The sequence below is a fragment of the Mytilus trossulus genome, chromosome 3 (genome assembly GCF_036588685.1).
Source record: "Mytilus trossulus isolate FHL-02 chromosome 3, PNRI_Mtr1.1.1.hap1, whole genome shotgun sequence".
NCBI lineage: Eukaryota > Metazoa > Mollusca > Bivalvia > Mytilida > Mytilidae > Mytilus > Mytilus trossulus.
The window spans coordinates 48,676,738-48,697,065 of record NC_086375.1 but is presented as its reverse complement, the minus strand read 5'-3'; the positions used below and the strand labels follow the sequence as shown (position 1 = coordinate 48,697,065).

The 20,328-nt window shown below is 32.8% G+C and overlaps 1 protein-coding gene across 4 annotated transcripts in view; it reads right to left on the bottom strand.

Moving 5' to 3' along the window:
- LOC134711711 (uncharacterized) overlaps positions 1-20,328 on the bottom strand; it is a 41,979-nt gene that overhangs the window by 9,690 nt on the left and 11,961 nt on the right. For 2 of the 4 annotated variants that reach the window (XM_063572503.1, XM_063572506.1), the window contains exons 1-3: positions 4,622-4,697; positions 1,175-1,291; positions 179-374 (exon numbers count right to left, since the gene is read on the bottom strand). In XM_063572503.1, coding sequence (XP_063428573.1) covers positions 179-374; positions 1,175-1,183 — 205 coding nt within the window. In that variant the 5' untranslated portion in view covers positions 1,184-1,291; positions 4,622-4,697. Of the gene's footprint in view, positions 1-178; positions 375-1,174; positions 1,292-4,621; positions 4,698-20,328 lie in introns of those variants that run through there. The other 2 variants (XM_063572504.1, XM_063572505.1) reach the window with 1 other exon arrangement.

The window sequence follows — 20,328 nt, the reverse complement described above, 5'->3', positions numbered from 1 at the left end:
AGTCTTTGCTCTTACTCCTTAATGTTGTGTGTTTAGCAGAGAAGCAGCAAATACCAATTTTAAAGTCTTTGGTTTGACTCTGCTGGGGTTCGAACCCACAAACTCCCACACTCTAGGAGAGACCCAAATAGATATCATTGCACCAATGTTTCTTGTAACTACATGGAGACATACTTACCAAGCCAGGTTAGTATACTGCCAACCAAAATAAATACAGCCGCCACAATACAGAGAATGATGGCTCGGCGTAATGTCTGTTTTCTATGTTGTACAAGACCAAAAAATGTGTGTAGTCCAGACCTGGTGTTATGAGCTCTAGCCACACCAGAATGTGTGTGAAACATAATAATTACACTATTTGTCTGCATCAAGTCCTTAAATGAAAAATATATATATACAGTCACATCAAAACTTTACCATAATTGACAAGTATTAGAACAAGAAGCACAAGATCTTTTTTTGAGGAATGTTCTTGTTCATTTTGCCTTGACATTCAGTATCAAATGCACCTTTATTCCCATTCTAAATTTACAGTACAAATTCAATTAACTACATGTACAAAAAAGAATCATATATGGACTCAATATCTATTGTTAGTGTAAATAGTATCTGACACAGATGTAAACATTTAACTGTTGCAATGATGCAGGTTAATTGTTTTGAAAGTAGATTTTTCATTAATAATTTAAATACATGTAAGCATGTTTTTCCTTCTATCAGTTCAGCTTGATATATTAAGCCTACTCACAGTTTTCTTTTTTGTTTTCTAGAGGTGTGTCTGAGACGAAGGTTTTATATATACTCATATATATATATATATATTTTATATATACTAATATATGAAAACTGTTGTTTCTTATTTGTGTTTGTAACTATGTATACTGTATTGTTTATTATATTTGTAAAAGAATAATATTATAATGATATTATATTATGCTCCTTCACCTTGTCATCTTGTGAGTCCATTTTATGGAAATAAATCATTGTACACTGAGATGTATTAGTTTTCTGCTGACCCTATCATAAGGGTTTTATTATAAAAATTGAATAACACAAACTTGACTGTAAATTTGATAATCTTTGTAAGTGAAAACTGTCCAGTGTGAACTATTTTTAGTAATGGTACATGTATGATGTATTAAAATTGGGAGACAATTCAATATATTATACTTACATCACTCATGCAATCATTTTCAAATTAAAATTAATTCAGTTATATATAACACAGTTTCCAGTTTAACAATTCCATCTCTGCCATGATAAACTGTTTTAAGACATGAATAAAAAAAACCTGAAAAAAATAATCAATGTTAAGTGTGTTAATTGTACAGATGACTGTGCACACAACAGTTTAAGCTAAGATTTAAAATTGAAATTGATTGCTGTTACCTACATTTTGTATTTAAGCAGCCTACCCGGAAAAAAAATATACTGAAAAGCCTATATTTTCAGTATAAAATTAATAAAATCTAGAATTCCCCCAAAATTCGTGAGATTTATGGAAATTGGTAGACATCTAACTGAAAAACTCTGAACTGCTCAATAAATTAACAAAATAATTCAAATCTAAATAAATACAAGTTTTATCAAAATGTAGATACATTTTTTCATATAAAAAGACCATTTTTTTAACTTTGATTTATTTGATTTGAAGTGTTTTATAATGGTTTGTTAATTAGGGAATGAATCTGCACCATTTTTTGTATCACCCTGTTTGCATTCTGTATCATTCTGTAATGAAATGAATGCAATTTTAACAAATTTGTAGTGAAAGAATACAATTTTGATACACTGGCAAAACTATAAAAGCTAGTAGCTTGAATGACATTTTATTGATAATATCAGAAATTATTAGCGAGTACGTTTTGAACACATGTCCATTTCATATGGTATCTTTATTAGCTATGACCCGACAAGAAAATAGACGACAACTTGTGGTTATTCCCTGATCTGTAATGCTGTAAAAAGGACAAATAATGTTAAAGATTCTTGCTAAATGCATGACAATAAAATGTGCACTTCCTTATAGACGATAAATAAATCAAATAATTTTCCAAAAATAACAGTAAAGTCCAAAGATAATATCTGAAACCTCTGACGATAAGGATATTTTGAACAATCACGGTAAAATTTAAATCAATTTGGCTCTTACAGTAGCCTAAAGCATTTTTTTTTGTGTTGAATAAATCGTTAATCATGTTTTGGATAGTCTATTGTTAAAAATAAAAATTCTTTCTAAATAAAGTGAGATTCTGTCAACATTTGATTTAGTGTTGAATAACTCTTAATCATGTTTTGGTTAGTGTATTACTATAACTTTGTTTCATCAACTTGTTTCAAAATAAAGTGAGATTCTGACTATGTTTTTTTTTTGTGTGTGTTGAATAAATTTTATCATGTTTTGGTTATAATAGTGTATTGCTATATTTTATAGTTTCAGATCTAAGGGACCAAGCTGTTTAAAACAATTATCTTTAGTGTGTTTCATTTAAAATCTTGAATGTTTTACTTGTACACCAAAGCAATTTATAACAACAATCATGATTTTCAAATTATTCAACTGGAATTTGAATTAAAATTAGGCGAGAAAGTGTAGAGTGTGGACAGACTTTGGGTGTGAATGTGTAGGGTGCGAAAGTGTATTGGGCGCGAACAAACTTGATACCTCATAAAATGGTCAGCTACAAAAGTTGTAGCCAAAGACCTGAGTAATGCCTATGGTCAATGATGGTAGGGTTTGACAAGAAACAGTTTATATTTTTTTTATAACAGGCTATTTTTTTATTTTAATTCTAAATGGCATAAATTTCTAGGCAGTGGCTATTTGACCGGCACCGGCTAAATAGCAAATTTGCTATTTGACCGGCACCGGCAAAATAGCAAATTCGCTATTTAGCCGGCACTGATTAAAACTGTTCATTGATGTGATTAATAGAGAATAAAAAGCTTCTTAATTATAATTTAAAACAATTTTATCACAATATCAAGCATTAAAAATATAGAACAATAAAAAATAAAATATTGAAGATGTAAATAATTTATAACTTTATAATATCAATTAAAAGTATGAAAACACATTTATATGTACATTTTAAATTTACTAAATATATCTTTTCTAAAATATTTATAAAAAAGTTGATGTCCAAATCTGTGTAAAATATCCTGCCATGCAATGAAAATAGTGATTTGTAAAACTACGTACATCATAAAAAAGACAATATTAAAGTCAGGAACTGTTTTTCAGTGGTTGTCGTTTGTTTATGTGTTACATTTGTTTTTCGTTCTTTTTTTTTACATAAATAAGTTAATTAGTTTTCTCGTTTGAATTGTTTTACATTAATTGTCTTATCTGGGCCTATTATAGCTGACTATGCTGTATGGACTTTGCTCATTGTTGAAGTCCGTACGGTGACCTATATTTGTTAATGTTTGTGTCATTTTGGTCTTTTGTGGGTAGTTGTCTCATTGGCAATCATACCACATCTTCTTTTTTATATTTGCTACGAATTTCAAAATGACACATGATTTAACATTTGCAATTGTTACAAAACCAATTTTACCGCCACTCCAAACATGAACTACACATTACACTGGCTTGAGCCTTCCTTTGAATCTGCATCATATGTGCAAATGTGTCATATGTAGATAGGGTTCTTTTTCTTCTCTTTATATACGCCCTTAATAGCTTCCCATGCATATTTTTGACAATACTTTTTGATTAAATCAATGTTCACAATTGAGTCCAAACAAGAGGCAGTTAAAAGTTATGGTCTTGCTTTAACTTGTTCTCGTTATTGAAATGCTGTTATTAACAGCATGTTTGGATAGTATCCAGAAGTAAGCTTTGTTAAAAAAAATAATCCATTTTTTCCGTTTTTTACTTTTAAATGGACTTACATTTTCTGCCAGGAAGCAACACATTTACTCTGTGATTAAATTTTTAAAAAATAATGACTTTCTTATGTTTTTTTCTAATTAGTACGAAACTTGGACAGAAGCTTGTTTATGATCAAAAGTTAGTACCTAGAAGGAAATTTTGTTTATTAATATTTTGTACCTGTGTATCTATATCTTACTTATACATGAACATTTTCTTCCAGTTAACATTACATAGTCTGCAGTTAAAGTTTTTAAAACATTTATTAGATTCATAAACTATCCTGGATTTTTACCAAACTTGGAAAGAAGGTTCTTGCAATCAAAAGATAGTATCAAGAGGAACATTTTTATTGTTTTTTCCTCGTTTTTGTTGAGCCTGCCGTTTACAGCTAAAGTAGGCGAGGCACTGGGTTCCGCGAAAATCTTACATTTTTTTTTTCTAAATGAGAGTTATATTTTGATTTTTAGAATATATTTAATTTGAAAGTTAAAAGTTTTTTTTATTGTACTGTATTTTTAATGCTTGATATTGTGATAAAATGATTTTGGATTATTATTAAGCTTTTTTTATTCTCCACTTATCATATCAATGAACAGTTTTATTCCGTGCCGGCTAAATAGCAAATTTGCTATTTTGCCAGTGCCGGTCAAATAGCAAATTTGCTATTTAGCCGGTGCCGGTCAAATAGCCACTGCCAAATTTCTATCGTCTTTAAATTGACACCCCGTGCAAATTGGTTACCTGTCTGCTATTAGATGTTTATCTTCTTACTTTTGGAAGGCTGGGTCTAAAAAAAGGTTGTGTCTAATAATTAACCCTTAAAATGATGTAACCACCTAGGGTAGGTAATGCATATTCATGACTACGCGATGATTGACAGCTATGTAGATAAAAGAAAGCTTCGTAGTTCCGATCATAATAACAGTCAAAGTATGAAAATAAAGTAAGAGCAGATATACTAATAAAGAAGTAATAATAAGAAAAATAAATGGAAATACATAAATTCTAAATTATAATGAGGATAAGCAGAGACAATAAACCGCTGCGTAATGAGCGCATGATACGCCCGATCTGTTGTGTGGAAGTTTTATGCAACAAAGCATAAAATGTTTCTGAGGAAGTTTTAAGAAATAACCATTTATGATTTTTGAGACACGGCGGGACATGTGCCCCCCCCCCCCCCCAAAAAAAAATATCACTAAAATAAAATTTTGAGTCATCACAAGTAAACATTTTTTTTTTTTTTTTTTATTAAAATTAATTTAAAAAAGACAAACATCCGGGTATTTTGATAAAACTGTGAGACATTTTTTTCGGCATTTTATTTTAATGCAATCATTCTACTATCAGACTATGGAATGTGTATCCAGTAAAAAAATATATGTGTATACATTTTTCGGCACGAAGATCGATTGATTGATTAATTGATGGTTCCAGTGGCAAATATTTCATAGATATAGGAAGATGTGGTGTGAGTGCCAATGAGACAACTCTCCATCCAAACAACAATTCAAAAATTAAACCATTATAGGTTAAAGTACGGCCTTCAACACGGAGCCTTAGCATGTTTATGACGATCAAGAAGAATTTGTATGTTAACTATAATCAGAATGTATTTAAAAGATATTAGAAATTAAGAACAAGATGTAAGTATAAATCCAAGAGAAGACTAGTCTACTGGGGTATGATGTATTTGAGCTTCTTCTTTGTTTTATTTGGTAAGCTAGATTGAGGTAACGAGCAGGATTCATGAGGTTTTATATAATACGCCTTTATTACGAGCAGTTTATTCTTTATTATAACTATCATGGTAATTGTACGTCTAACACTGTATATATATTCCTGACTTAACTTTTGTTTACCTAAGAGCCCTGTAGATGAATTTCTAAAACAAAATTAGTCTGGGCACCTAAATATTGTCAAGAAATTGTATAGTAAAACTTACTATAAAAATCCTTGATTTTATTAAAATATTGATGCATTTTACTAGTAGCCGTACGGTGACCTAAAGTTGTTAATGTCTGTGTCTCATTTTTGGTCCTTTGAGGATAGTTGTTTCATTGGCAATCATATCACATCTTCTTTTTTATATTCACATACCAATTCCTGGGCGATTTTTTTTTTTTTTGGGGGGGGGGGCTATTTTATGCAGATAATTATATTTTTTTTTCAGACATTGTTCCTGTAAGCACATGTACTCTACTAGAATGCGTCACTGGTTAGATTTTTGTTTAATTTCAAAATACCCAGCAATTCATTTAATTATATTTCAAACAAAATTTTAAATAAATGTTTTCTCGAAATTCACGAAATTGAATGTAACTCATTTATTTAATGTAAAAGCTTCCCACCAATCTTATATTTGACATAAAATAAACGGTCCCAGCACAGCGGCACTTCTGTATAAAGGAACTGAAGTGATCCCTTTTCCCAGCATTTCTAAAATACGGCCCCGTCACAGCGGCACTTCTGAATATAGGAACTGAAGTGATCCCATTAATGCATCGCAGGGGATATCATCGAAATTCCTGGTGAACGTCCATCTGGTCTTGTTTGCACTCTCATGTGTACGATTCTTGTCAGATTTTTATATCATCAGCAATGACAGTTTCAAAAATAAGTCCTAAGCTTTGACCTTTTGAAATATAAATAATAACGGAAATCTCTTTGCATTTTCTCTGAAGCTTTTATTTCTCCATTAAAAATAAAAGGAAATGAAAAAACATGATTTTTTATTAGTTATTGCCCTTGTTGTTCCTTGGTTAACAAAAAATTATGTGAAATACAGGGGACATATGCACTTTGTTCTTTTATTGATAGATTAGTTTTTTTCACGTCGTCCTTCATGTCATAGGAAATGATATCAGGATATGGTGCTTTAGTTGTCAGTTATGTTGTTAGTCAGTTGTAGAAGCCATCGCTCCGCTAGGCCGCTCAATTTCAGATGAAACATGTCCAAGGATCTGTGCCTCATCCTCTGCACTTGCTGTAGCCGACGCCGTAATCTTTTTACGAAAAAAAATCGGGAACACTTTTCTGCGATTTATCCATCTTGTTTTATTAAATGAACTAAATTATCCTTAATAAAAGATCACGCATACTTCATCGGAAATAATTGGAATCTATCCTCATATCCTAACCCTTGTTACATATGGATATCTCCGAATTTAACTGCTGCGAACATATCTTTATTTATATTTTTTTCCTGTCAAATTGATGTGCATGGATGCTTGAGCATCTGAGCATACATGCAAGCTACGCCACTGTGTCAGACAAATATATCCTAGTTTAGAGAGCTACCATTTATTTATTTTTTATAGAAAAAGGGGGGGGCTAGGATGAAAAAAATATCGTGCATTTTTATTTAGTTGTAATCTCGGTCTTGTCTTTTTATTTTTCGCTCTATTCGGTCTTGCATTTTTTATTAGTTTATCCTGACTTTTTTTTACATTATTTGTCATCATGCTTTTTTTTGCCAAGTTGCTCATCCTGCCTTTTTTTTTTTACATAAATTGTCATCCTGCAATTTTTTTGCCAAGTTGCTCATCCTGACTGTTTTTAACTCAAAACTTCTGTCCTGCCATTTTTCATTTTTTTTTTCATCCTAGATTTATTGGCAACAACTACTGTCTTTTTTGGTGTAAAGGGTCCGCTTGTTTCTAGTTATAAAATGGCACAAACAAAGAAAGCGACATAAATAAATTGTTTCATTGAAGATAATTGATTTCTTTTAGCTAATAACATGATTTATCTTCTATTTGAGATGATCATTAGGTCTGATAGGAAAAAAAGATTCTAGTCCTGGACCCACGAATCAAGTCCATTAAAAAAAAACCTACCATCTTATCAATGGGATATCGACCGAGATGAAAATTATAAAATGATGATTAAACTTATGATATATCCAAAGGTTAATCATCCAACTTTTTAATGCTGTTTAAATTGAAGTCATTTTGAAATGTATAGTGTGGATGATTGAAAAATCCATTCAAATAACCACCAGAATGAGGTTTTATATAATATGAGCTTTTTATTGGTTGTACTTAGTACAATAGATCAAGGTAACCACTAGGATGAGGTTTTATATAATATGAGCTTTTTATTGGTTGTACTTAGTACAATAGATCAAGGTAACCACCAGGATGAGGTTTTATATACTATGAGTTTTTTATTAGTCATACTAGTATAATAGATCAAGGTAACCACCAGGATGAGGTTTTATATAATATGAGCTTTTTATTGGTTGTACTAGTACAAGAGATCAAGGTAACCACCAGGATGAGGTTTTATATAATTTGAGCTTTTTATTGGTTGTACTAAGTATAATAGATCAAGGTAACCACCAGGATGATGTTTTATATAATAAGAGCTTTTTATTGGTCATACTAGTATAAAAGATGAAGGTAACCACCAGGATGAGGTTTTATATACTATGAGCTTTTTATTGGTCATATTAGTACAATAGATCAAGCTAACAACCAGGATGAGGTTTTATACAATATGAGCTTTTTATTAGATGAACTTAGTACAATAGATCAAGGTAACCACCAGGATGAGGTTTTACTAATATGAGCTTTTTATTGGTTTTACTAGTATAATAGATCAAGGTAACCACCAGGATGAGGTTTTATATAATTTGAGCTTTTTATTGGTTGTACTAAGTATAATAGATCAAGGTAACCACCAGGATGATGTTTTATATAATAAGAGCTTTTTATTGGTCATACTAGTATAAAAGATGAAGGTAACCACCAGGATGAGGTTTTATATACTATGAGCTTTTTATTGGTCATATTAGTACAATAGATCAAGCTAACAACCAGGATGAGGTTTTATACAATATGAGCTTTTTATTAGATGAACTTAGTACAATAGATCAAGGTAACCACCAGGATGAGGTTTTACTAATATGAGCTTTTTATTGGTTTTACTAGTATAATAGATCAAGGTAACCACCAGGATGAGGTTTTATATCCTATGAGTTTTTCTATTGGTCATACTAGTATAATAGATCAAGGTAACCACCAGGATGAGGTTTTATATAATTTGAGCTTTTTATTGGTTGTACTAAGTATAATAGATCAAGGTAACCACCAGGATGATGTTTTATATAATAAGAGCTTTTTATTGGTCATACTAGTATAATAGATCAAGGTAACCACCAGGATGAGGTTTTATATACTATGAGTTTTTTATTGGTCATACTAGTATAATAGATCAAGGTAACCACCAGGATGAGGTTTTATATAATAAGAGCTTTTTATTGGTCATACTTGTATAATAGATCAAGGTAACCACCAGGATGAGGTTTTATATACTATGAGCTTTTTATTGGTTGTACTAAGTTCAATAGATCAAGGTAACCACCAGGATGAGGTTTTATATAATAAGAGCTTTTTATTGGTCATACTAGTATAATAGATCAAGGTAACCACCAGGATGAGGTTTTATATAATTTGAGCTTTTTATTGGTTGAACTAAGTATAATAGATCAAGGTAACCACCAGGATGAGGTTTTATATAATAAGAGCTTTTTATTGGTCATTCTAGTATAATAGATCAAGGTAACCACCAGGATGAGGTTTTATATAATAAGAGCTTTTTATTGGTCATACTAGTATAATAGACCAAGATAACCACCAGGATGAGGTTTTATATAATAAGATCTTTTTAATGGTCATACTAGTATAATAGATCAAGGTAACCACCAGGATGAGGTTTTATATAATATGAACTTTTTATTGGTTGTACTAGTACAATGGATCAAGGTAACCACCAGGGTGAGGTTTTATATAATAAGAGCTTTTTATTGGTCATACTAGTATAATAGACCAAGGTAACCACCAGGATGAGGTTTTATATAATAAGATCTTTTTAATGGTCATACTAGTATAATAGATGAAAGTAACCACCAGGATGAGGTTTTATATAATTTGAGCTTTTTATTGGTTGTACTAAGTATAATAGATCAAGGTAACCACCAGGATGAGGTTTTATATAATAAGAGCTTTTTATTGGTCATACTAGTATAATAGATCAAGGTAACCACCAGGATGAGGTTTTATATAATAAGAGCTTTTTATTGGTCATACTAGTATAATAGACCAAGGTAACCACCAGGATAAGGTTTTATATAATATGATCTTTTTATTGGTCATACTAGTATAATAGATCAAGGTTTCCACCAGGTTGAGGTTTTATATAATATGATCTTTTTATTGGTTGTACTTAGTATAATAGATAAAGGCAACCATCACGATGAGGTTTTATATAATAAGAGCTTTTTATTGGTCATACTAGTATAATAGATCAAGGTAACCACCAGGATGAGGTTTTATATAATAAGAGCTTTTTATTGGTCATACTAGTATAATAGACCAAGGTAACCACCAGGATGAGGTTTTATATAATATGAGCTTTTTATTGGTTTTACTAGTATAATAGATCAAGGTAACCACCAGGATGAGGTTTTATATACTATGAGTTTTTTATTGGTCATACTAGTATAATAGATCAAGGTAACCACTAGGATGAGGTTTTATATACTATGAGTTTTTTATAGGTCATACTAGTACAATAGATCAAGGTAACCACCAGGATGAGGTTTTATATACTATGAGTTTTTTATTGGTCATACTAGTACAATAGATCAAGGTAACCACCAGGATGAGGTTTTATATAATTTGAGCTTTTTATTGGTTGTACTAAGTATAATAGATCAAGGTAACCACCAGGATGATGTTTTATATAATAAGAGCTTTTTATTGGTCATACTAGTATAAAAGATGAAGGTAACCACCAGGATGAGGTTTTATATACTATGAGCTTTTTATTGGTCATACTAGTACAATAGATCAAGCTAACCACCAGGATGAGGTTTTATACAATATGAGCTTTTTATTGGATGAACTTAGTACAATAGATCAAGGTAACCACCAGGATGAGGTTTTATATAATATGAGCTTTTTATTGGTTTTACTAGTATAATAGATCAAGGTAACCACCAGGATGAGGTTTTATATACTATGAGTTTTTTATTGGTTGTACTCAGTATAATAGATCAAGGTAACCACCAGGATGATGTTTTATATAATAAGAGCTTTTTATTGGTCATACTAGTATAAAAGATGAAGGTAACCACCAGGATGAGGTTTTATATACTATGAGCTTTTTATTGGTCATACTAGTACAATAGATCAAGCTAACCACCAGGATGAGGTTTTATACAATATGAGCTTTTTATTGGATGAACTTAGTACAATAGATCAAGGTAACCACCAGGATGAGGTTTTATATAATATGAGCTTTTTATTGGTTTTACTAGTATAATAGATCAAGGTAACCACCAGGATGAGGTTTTATATACTATGAGTTTTTTATTGGTCATAGTGTAATAGATCGTTCGTCCGTTCTGTTATGGGTATGTAGTTATTCCCTCATAGTTTGAATTTTGGTAAGTTTTCACTTTGCTGGCTATTTATACATATATTGAAGGTGTGCATGTGGTCAGAGTTTTGATTTTTTTTATTAATATGTACTCTTTTGGGAGATAGTTGAACTTTGCCACCTCTGTGGTATAAACGGTTAAATTTTATAGTTATTTAGAATAACACTTTGCATCTGCAGGGGCATCAATTGTGTTACCCAGACACAATAATATCTCAAAGAAAGTCCTACACTGACTTTGTTATGAGATAGTTACTTAACAGTGGAGTGCGGGCATCACTTTGTCTAGTTTTTATTAAAACAATTGAATAATACATATTGGTATATATGTAGTTATGGAAACGCATTATCCTACATCCTGTCGATACATATATTGTGGCATTGCACAAGGTAACACGCGTTTTTCGTACTAATAATGAAGCTCTACACTAGACTGAATATGTTGTATGCGTACGGATTGTTACTTTAGTCTGGGATAGAACAATATATTTATTAGTTGTTTATTTTGGATAGCTTTTAGTAACATGAAGTACTCTTATTTCGGTGATTTCATTTCTATTGATTTTATCTTTTGACTTGAGGCAGTTGCTTCTGATTCCTACATTGTGTTCTTATGTTGCGCTGTTACACCAATATCACAGGTAAGAGGGGTTTGAGTGCTTACAATAATGTTTAACTCCGCTACATTTTGTATGTGACTCTCCCAAAACAGGAGCATGCAGTTCAGTGACAGTGGTTCTCATCTGTCATTTTTTTGTTTTCGTAAATCGGTTTGTTATTGATCATGCTTTTCGTTTTCTCGTTAGAATTGTTTCACAAGTTTTATTTCAAATCTTTCATAGCCGACTATACGGTATGGGGTTTTCTCATTGATGAAGGCTGTACGGTTGCAATGTATATCTTAATGGCTTGTCTTACTTCCCATTGTACTTTTTGTCTTAGTTTATTGTATCTGTCTGGGTCTCTTTTCTTTCTGGTTTTCCTATCTTTCTTGTGTGTTTTTTGTTTTTTGTTGATCTTGCGTCTAATTGCTGTGTTCACCAATGGGCAAAGGCGTGCCTAAATTGAGAATTTTTTGTTCGTACTCGCTTCTCAGTGTTTTTTTTTAATTTCTGATTTGAAGCTTTGCCACACGGATTCTTCATTTCTGTTGCTAAAGTTTTTAAGAGATGTCTTGGATGTTTCGAGGTCTTCCTTTATCTCACATATATATCTGCTTTTTTCCAAAGGTATATCTTTCTTAATACTGGTTTTGGCTTAAAGAGGGACGAAAGATACCAAGGGGACAGTCAAACTGATAAATCTAAAACAAATTGATAACACCATGGCTAAAAATGAAAAAGACAAACAGAAAAACAATAGTACACATGACACATCATAGAAAACTAAACAATAAACAACACGAACACCACCAAAAACTACGGGTGATCTCAGGTGCTCCGGAAGGTTTAGCAGATCCTGCTCCACATGTGGCACCCATCGTGTTGCTTATGTGATTACAAATCCGGTAAATCGTCTATTTCGGTAGGTCACATTCATGCAAGTGAAGGGGATTGTAGTTACGACGTAAGGAACAAATCCGATATCATTTGTGAAACGGTTATTCCATTACGGTCAAACAACTCGTGATGGCGTCCGTAAATTTTACGAAGGGATGATTTCAACCTCACCATTTGGAACTCTTGGTTTAATAGCTTCCTTGTGAGCAGAAACCCTCTATCAAGAAAATCATGATAGGAAATGCAAGCACGGGAGTATTGTATCAATTTAGAGATATATACTCCGTTTGCAGGTGCTGCTGGAATGTTGCTACTTAGAAATGGAAAGTTCACAATTGGAAAGCTGAAATCATCTCTTTTGTCGTAAAGTTTTGTATTCCACCGACCCTCATTGTCAATTTCTAGATGTAAGTCAAGATATGAAGCCGACTCAACTGTATCTGTAGTATCCTTTATCCCTAGTTCGATGGGATATATGCGTTCCACATAGTCACCAAATTTTGAATTGTTTAGTGAAAGAACATCATCTATATAGCGGAAAGTAGAGTTAAAGGATATTGCTAACTTCTTATCTTTCTTTTTAAGAAGTTCCTACATGAAGTCAGCCTCATTATAATAAAGAAACAAGTCGGCAAGTAGAGGGGCACAGTTTGTTCCCATTGGAATACCGACAGTCTGTTGAAAAATTCGTCCTCCGAACGTAACAAATACCTTGTCAATCAAGAAATCAAGCATCTTGATTATATCAGTGTCAGAGAATTTTTTGTTTGAATCAGAGTGAATCTTTACAAAGTAGGATTTATCCCTCCCTAAGACAAGATACTTGTACCTACGTTGGCCATTCTTTTTTATGAAGCAAAGTTATACCAACTCTTTCAATTTGTCTTTTAGTCTGAAATGTGAAATACTTGTGTAAAGAGTAGAAAATTCAAATGTTTTAATACTGTTACAAGATGAAAGAGAGTTAGATTTAATGTACTCTATAAGATCTTTGGCTTTTTAAGTATCCACATCTGATTCACGCCACCTCTAGAATAGGTAGTTTCACAATAAATGTGAAGCCCATCTTTGATTGCAGATAAAATAGATGTTTATAATTTAGAAAGAGGTTTCGTGGAGCACTTGGAAGACCCAGCAATATACCATTGTGTGTAAGGACACTTATGTAGTTTAGTTATCCAATACAGTGATGGAAGATCCAGTTCTTCATCTTTGGTTGAAATTCCAAAGGAACATAGAACAGACCTATGATTATCCAGGATTTCCTCTTTGATAAGTGTCGTGAGGGTATATGTAGAGTTTCCAAGTGAATTGTCAATACCTAATTCGTTTATCAAGCAGTTAATGTAATGACTTTTACACACAAAAACGATGTTATTTCAGGCTTTATAGGCAGGGACCACAACATATTTGTCATGGAGGTCGAATAGGTGTTTTGCAACATTTGGGTCTTTAAAGATTGACGTAGCTTAGGCATTGATGGACTCATTCAGTTTCTTAATTCTTATTTGTATCAACGACCTCACTGCCTTAATCCATTCGGAAAGAGTGTCTACGTCTTCCTTCACGCGCTTTGTCCATTGCATGGCATAATCCTCGACTGAATCCATCAAAATTTTAAAGTTGTATTTCTAGGTTTACATGATATATCAAGTAAGACGATGGTTTACATGCTATCATCAAGTAAGACGATGTCATGGTCGCCGTTTCCTATTAATGGTTAATGTTTACATCTTAGTTTGAATGATGGATGAGAGGCAAGTATTAAATCCAAGGTGTTTTCTTTGCGTGTTGGGAGGTCTACCCTTTATCAGCTATTCAAAAGGTACGGACTTTACTTGAAAAGTGTGGTATGAATACAGTTATTTGTTTGTATCTATTGCGGGGCTCTTGAAACAAACAAAAATAAAGACCGGCGGTCAAAGACAATAAATCTGGTGGTTTAGCGAAAATTTGAGTCTTGTATTTGCAGTACATTTTTGCCTTAAATTATTGCTGTAAATATAACACAATAATGAATAGTGCTATCGAAAGGTGGCGATTACAGTAATTTATTGTTATAGTGTGTCCATAGTATGACTTAAAATTTGTAACCTTATTATTTTTAAAGCTTTTTTTCCATTTGATTGATATTAATTGCTGATATGGTTTGTGTTACATTATAAACACTACATTTACAAGTCAAAGCTTGTATACATCTGCTAATTGTTGAAGACCGAGCTGTATTACCCGTAATTGTATTTTTGTTTGTTTGTGCTGTTGTATTTTGGTATCTCATGCTGTTGGCAAATATTTTTTGGTCCTTTCCTGTTTTTGACACGACGTTTTCAGTTTATTTTCGACTTAGACGTTTGAATCTCACTTTGGTATATTTCTTTCATCTTTGTGCACATTTTTAAACATAATCACATGTTGTTATGAGTCAGGATACACACACGCTTGATATGAAAATAAGGAGATGTATTGTAATTTCCCAATGCTTCCTATATCCTGTAATCAAAGACTAATAGACATTAATGAACACAACTGAAGAGCACATATTGGACGTCAAAAATCACAAGCAATACTAGTAGTTCAACATGTAAAGCTGTCTGGTAGTGATCATCTAACCTTGACCAATGAACATGTTTCATTCGGCAAAGTGGCCTCGATGGTAAAGTGGTTTAAGTAGTTGAACTACTGTATCTTTAGTCTGACTGTTCAACATAGAAGTTCGAATCCTGCACGTATCAGGTAGACTCCACTCCAGTTAAGTCGGCTTCATATCTTGACTTACATCTAGAAATTGACAATGAGGGTCTGTTGAAAACAAAACTTTACGACAAAAGAGATGATTTCAGCTTTCCATTTCTAAGTAGCAACACCTGCATACGGGTTATATATCTCTCAATTGATACGATATATCCGTGCTTGCATTTCCTATCATGATTTTCTTGATAGAGGGTTAATGCTCACAAGGAAGCTATTAAACCAAGAGTTCTAAATGGTGAAGTTGAAATCATCCCTTCGTAAAATTTACGGACGCCATCACGAGTTGGTTGACCGTTATGGAATAACCGTTTCACAAATGATATCTTATATGTTCCTTACGCCGTAACTACAATCCCCTTTCATGAATGTGACCACCCGAATTAGACTATTTACCGGATTTGTAATCACATAAGCAACACGACGGGTGCAACATGTGGAGCAGGTTCTGCTTACTCTTCCGGAGGACCTGAGATCACCCCTTGTTTTTGGTGGGGTTCGTGTTGTTTATTCTTTAGTTTTCTATGTTGTGTCATGTGTACTATTGTTTTTCTGTTTGTCTTTTTCATTTTTAGCCATGGCGTTGTCAGTTTGTTTTAGATTTATGAGTTTGACTGTCCCTTTGGTATCTTTCGTCCCTCTTCAATCACAATGGACAAGGATTGTCAGTTTTCCTACCAAAGGTCAGTGGTTCTCTACGGGGACTCATGTTTCCTACATCAATAAAAACAGCCTGCCATGAAATAGCACAATAGTGCTGAAAGTGGTATTCAACACCTATCAATCAATCCATAAGCAATTAAAGTAAAATCACAAAAATACTGAACTCAGAGGAAAATCAATACGGAAAGTCCATAATCACATGGCAAAATCAAAAAACAAAACGCATCAAAACCGAATAGATAAGAACTGTCATATTCCTGACTTGGTTCAGGTTTCCATAGTGATGTTTATTTCCTAGATTATATAGGCATTAAGTCAACTGTACTATATTCAATGACTGGAATGACAGTAAGGTGTACATGTCTGTCTGGCAGATTTCATATGTCCTTGACCTCATTTCCATGAGGGTCTGAATGGGGGGGCCTGTTATTCTGTAAACATTTAATTTTCACCCCTTTTTTCTCTAATCTTCAAAAAATAAGTCTATTCTTTAAAAGTAATTTTTACGCATTATTCTCTATTTTTTCCGCAGTTTTCTTTAATCTTTAAAAAAAACTGAAAAAACATTCTTTTAAATGAATGAGAACGGTGATTTCCAAACAACAGCAAGGCTTTCAGTTGTTTCTCAACAATGACGTGTTGATGTGTATTGTTCTGCGTGATTAAAGTGCTAGTTCTTTGAAGTAACAAGTCCAAGTTCTCATCAGTTCTTTCCAGTCTCGTTGACTACATATAAGAAGATGTGGTATAATTGCCAATGAGACAACTCTTCAAAGAGACCAAATGACACAGAAATTAACAACTATAGGTCACTGTACGGCATTCAACAATGAGCAAAAGCCAACCGCATAGTCAGCTATAAACAGAGGCGAATTCAGGGTTCTTGAAAGAGGGGCCGTAGTTTGTAAAGATAGCCGAGCGGATTTTTTTTGTTTTCCCCTTTTTAGGACTCAAAACATAACATAAGTGAAATATGCACTTTTTAAACGGTTCCTGGCGTGGGGCAGGCACATTTTGTAGTTGCTGGTAAGGTGTAAGGGTTTGACATTTTAGATGCTGTATCTCCCTATTCATTTCTATCATTTAATGATAGTTTGGATCCAAGAGCTATGTACTGATACATTTAATGTGTGATTTGTCAGTAAAACATAGGCATGGAAAATTCTCGCACGTTTGTTGTAAGTTAAGTAAGAATAACCTCACAGAGTTCTTGTTGTTAACAAGATATACGCTGGGCTATTCGATTGAATTTGAAATACGACCGACACGAGTTAAAAAAGACAAACAAGCAATTTTTATCCAAATGTTTGGTTGATATGTTTCACCCAACAACATTAAGGGAAGTAAAGGGTTCCAAATCAATCAAAGGCTAAGAATGAGTCTGAAATGACAACGAATTTATGAATGCCGTTCGACAAATGGAGACATAAAGGCCACACCCAGCAGGCAGGTTGCAGTCTGGTCTTGAAAAAAGTATTCCATATATTATATATCATTTCGGCGAAACAGACATTCCGGTCAGACATGAAAACACCTGCCACAAAAAAAAATACCCTCTTTTATTCATCATGTTCATTTAATGCTAATTAATTCTGTTTGGAATTTTCATTTCTAATAGCCAAAAAGTGGACAAGATTTTTGTTTTGCGTCTAGAATTTTTGTTTAAAAGGCAAAAATCAGAGTTTTTTTTTCTCTCTCAAATATCTAATAAAATAAAATAAGACTGTCTCCTCAAATCAAATGGTTCTTTTTTACGACTTTAAATCTATATAGAGCTTATACTGACTGGGGATCATTATTCAGCTATGATTATTTTAAAATAGGCTGGGGCGTTTGGGGTTAAACATGTTTCCGTAGTTAGATACTATTGCTGTGGAACCTTTTTTTCACCCTCAGCCTACGCAATGTGTTACTGTAATTTGAATTTCAAAATGACTGAGAGACGTTTTATTCGACGCACAGCAGGTCCACTCCACCATATCGAATCACATGACTTTGATAATCAGTAAATTCCGGCGAAAAATATCTTTATACGTCAAGAATTGTCGTATAAAAATTAAATAGTAGTACACGGGAAATGGCAAAGTTCACCATGTTCACGAAGTCTAGTCTGATTAATCATTAAAAAAACAAAAGTCCGAGGAAAGGGGGGGGGGGGGAGGGCGTACGCCCTCTACGCCCCTCTCTTTATCCGCCACTGAATTAAAAGTCCGAGTAGAAGTATCGGAAACCAGTTCACATTGGCTGAATCCTATAGTCTGTTATCACGAAACCAAAAAAGGTTTACCAAGTTTGTTTTCACTTTTATCATATTTTTACAATGATAATTTTGATAATTTTCTTTAAATTTCAAGAAGGGAAAATTCTGTTAACAGTAAATTTTTAGCGTTTTCTTTTATTAATCATTCAATATTCATTATATTTTTAGACAACGCATTTCTCTAATCTTTATTTTTTTGGCCCATTATTCTCTAATCTTCATTTTTAAGGGCATTATTCTCTAATCATTTAACCCCATCCAAACCCTCTTCCATGGTTCATTAGGCAATGTAAATTGCATGGTTATTATGTATAAGATACTGTAAGCAATGTTTGAACTATATTTGGTGTATGGAATAATCGTATGATTTACCTTGTTGTTTAGCATGATTCATCTGACCTTGACCTCATTTTCTTGGATCATGTTAAGTTTATGTCATAGTTGGCTACAGATGCACATTAGTTTCTCCATAGGCGGTGATGGTAACGTTTTCTTCTGTTGCTCAGTCCATATCGTTACCTTGGATATGTGTGATAGCTCGTTTCGAAGCTGAGACATTTTGACATATGTGGTTAAATTTTCGGGGTACGAAGTGAGATTACTTTTTCTGTAAATTAGCAAACCCCGAGTATCCTTTTGTGATGCGGCTCCTCATGGTAAATAATCCCATTTTAAACACAATAAGTTCTTTGAAAATGTAATACTTTAAACACATTTAAAGACCATAGATTTTACACATTTATTCTGTGTTCCCCTACTTTCTAAATTAACTCAAACGGTTAAGCTCAGTCACTTGTTTATCATAGAAAAATGTCAAATATCACTACACAGAGAATTTTTATTTACACGTGACTTTTGAGTTCCTCATTTCAAGGTGCATTAGGGATGTTGTCCCAGTTGTAGTAAAGCTTTATATTTAGGACTATCAACATAATATCAATGGTTAGTAAGGAAGGCGAGAAATTTAAAAATGTGAGACATTTCAGCAATGCACTCTTGTGACAGTTAAAGTTGTGGTCAAATTTATACCAAAGTTAATCATGATGTGCCTTATGTTTTTATATTTGAAATTTATATGCCAATTTATTGTTGTCATCTCATTACCAGACAGTTATGAATGACTGAACATTAAATAATTATTATAGTGGAAATGTGGCAGGATTTTTTCAACCAGGCTAATTGAATAATAAAAAAAAAAATAGTCAGCTTTCTATGTCAACATATCTATGAGTTCCTACGATAATTCAATAACTGTGGGAAATAGTTTAATGTAGATCAGAACTAAAAATATACTCAGATAGAACCTTATACTTTGCATTCAGGAAAACACATATTTGTGGAGGGAAAGAAATCTATTGTATAGATTTTTGTCTCTCAAAATTGCTAGAAGATATCTTTTATAATGTACTTTTAGAAATCTAGAAGAAAACATGGTATCACTGAACTTGTTTTCTTGCTATGAGTAACAAGAGTGCACTCATTGAAATGGCCGGCCTGCTTTACTTATCAAATTGTATTGGTGTTTAAAGTGTGTCATATAAAAATTTCAAAGTTGCACTTAAACTTAACTTAATCAATGATCAAAGAATGAAAATGAGTTCAAGGTCAAGGTCAGATGAACCATGCCAGGCAGTCATGTACACCTTACAATCAATCCATGTACTAAATAAACCTTTTGCCTATAGTATCTAAGAAACAAAAATAGCTATGAAAACTTAACATTGACCAATGAACCACCAAAATAAGGTCAAGGTCAGACGATACCTGCTAGACAGACATATACAGCTCAAAATCCTTCCATACAACAAATAAAGTTGACCTATTGCTTATAG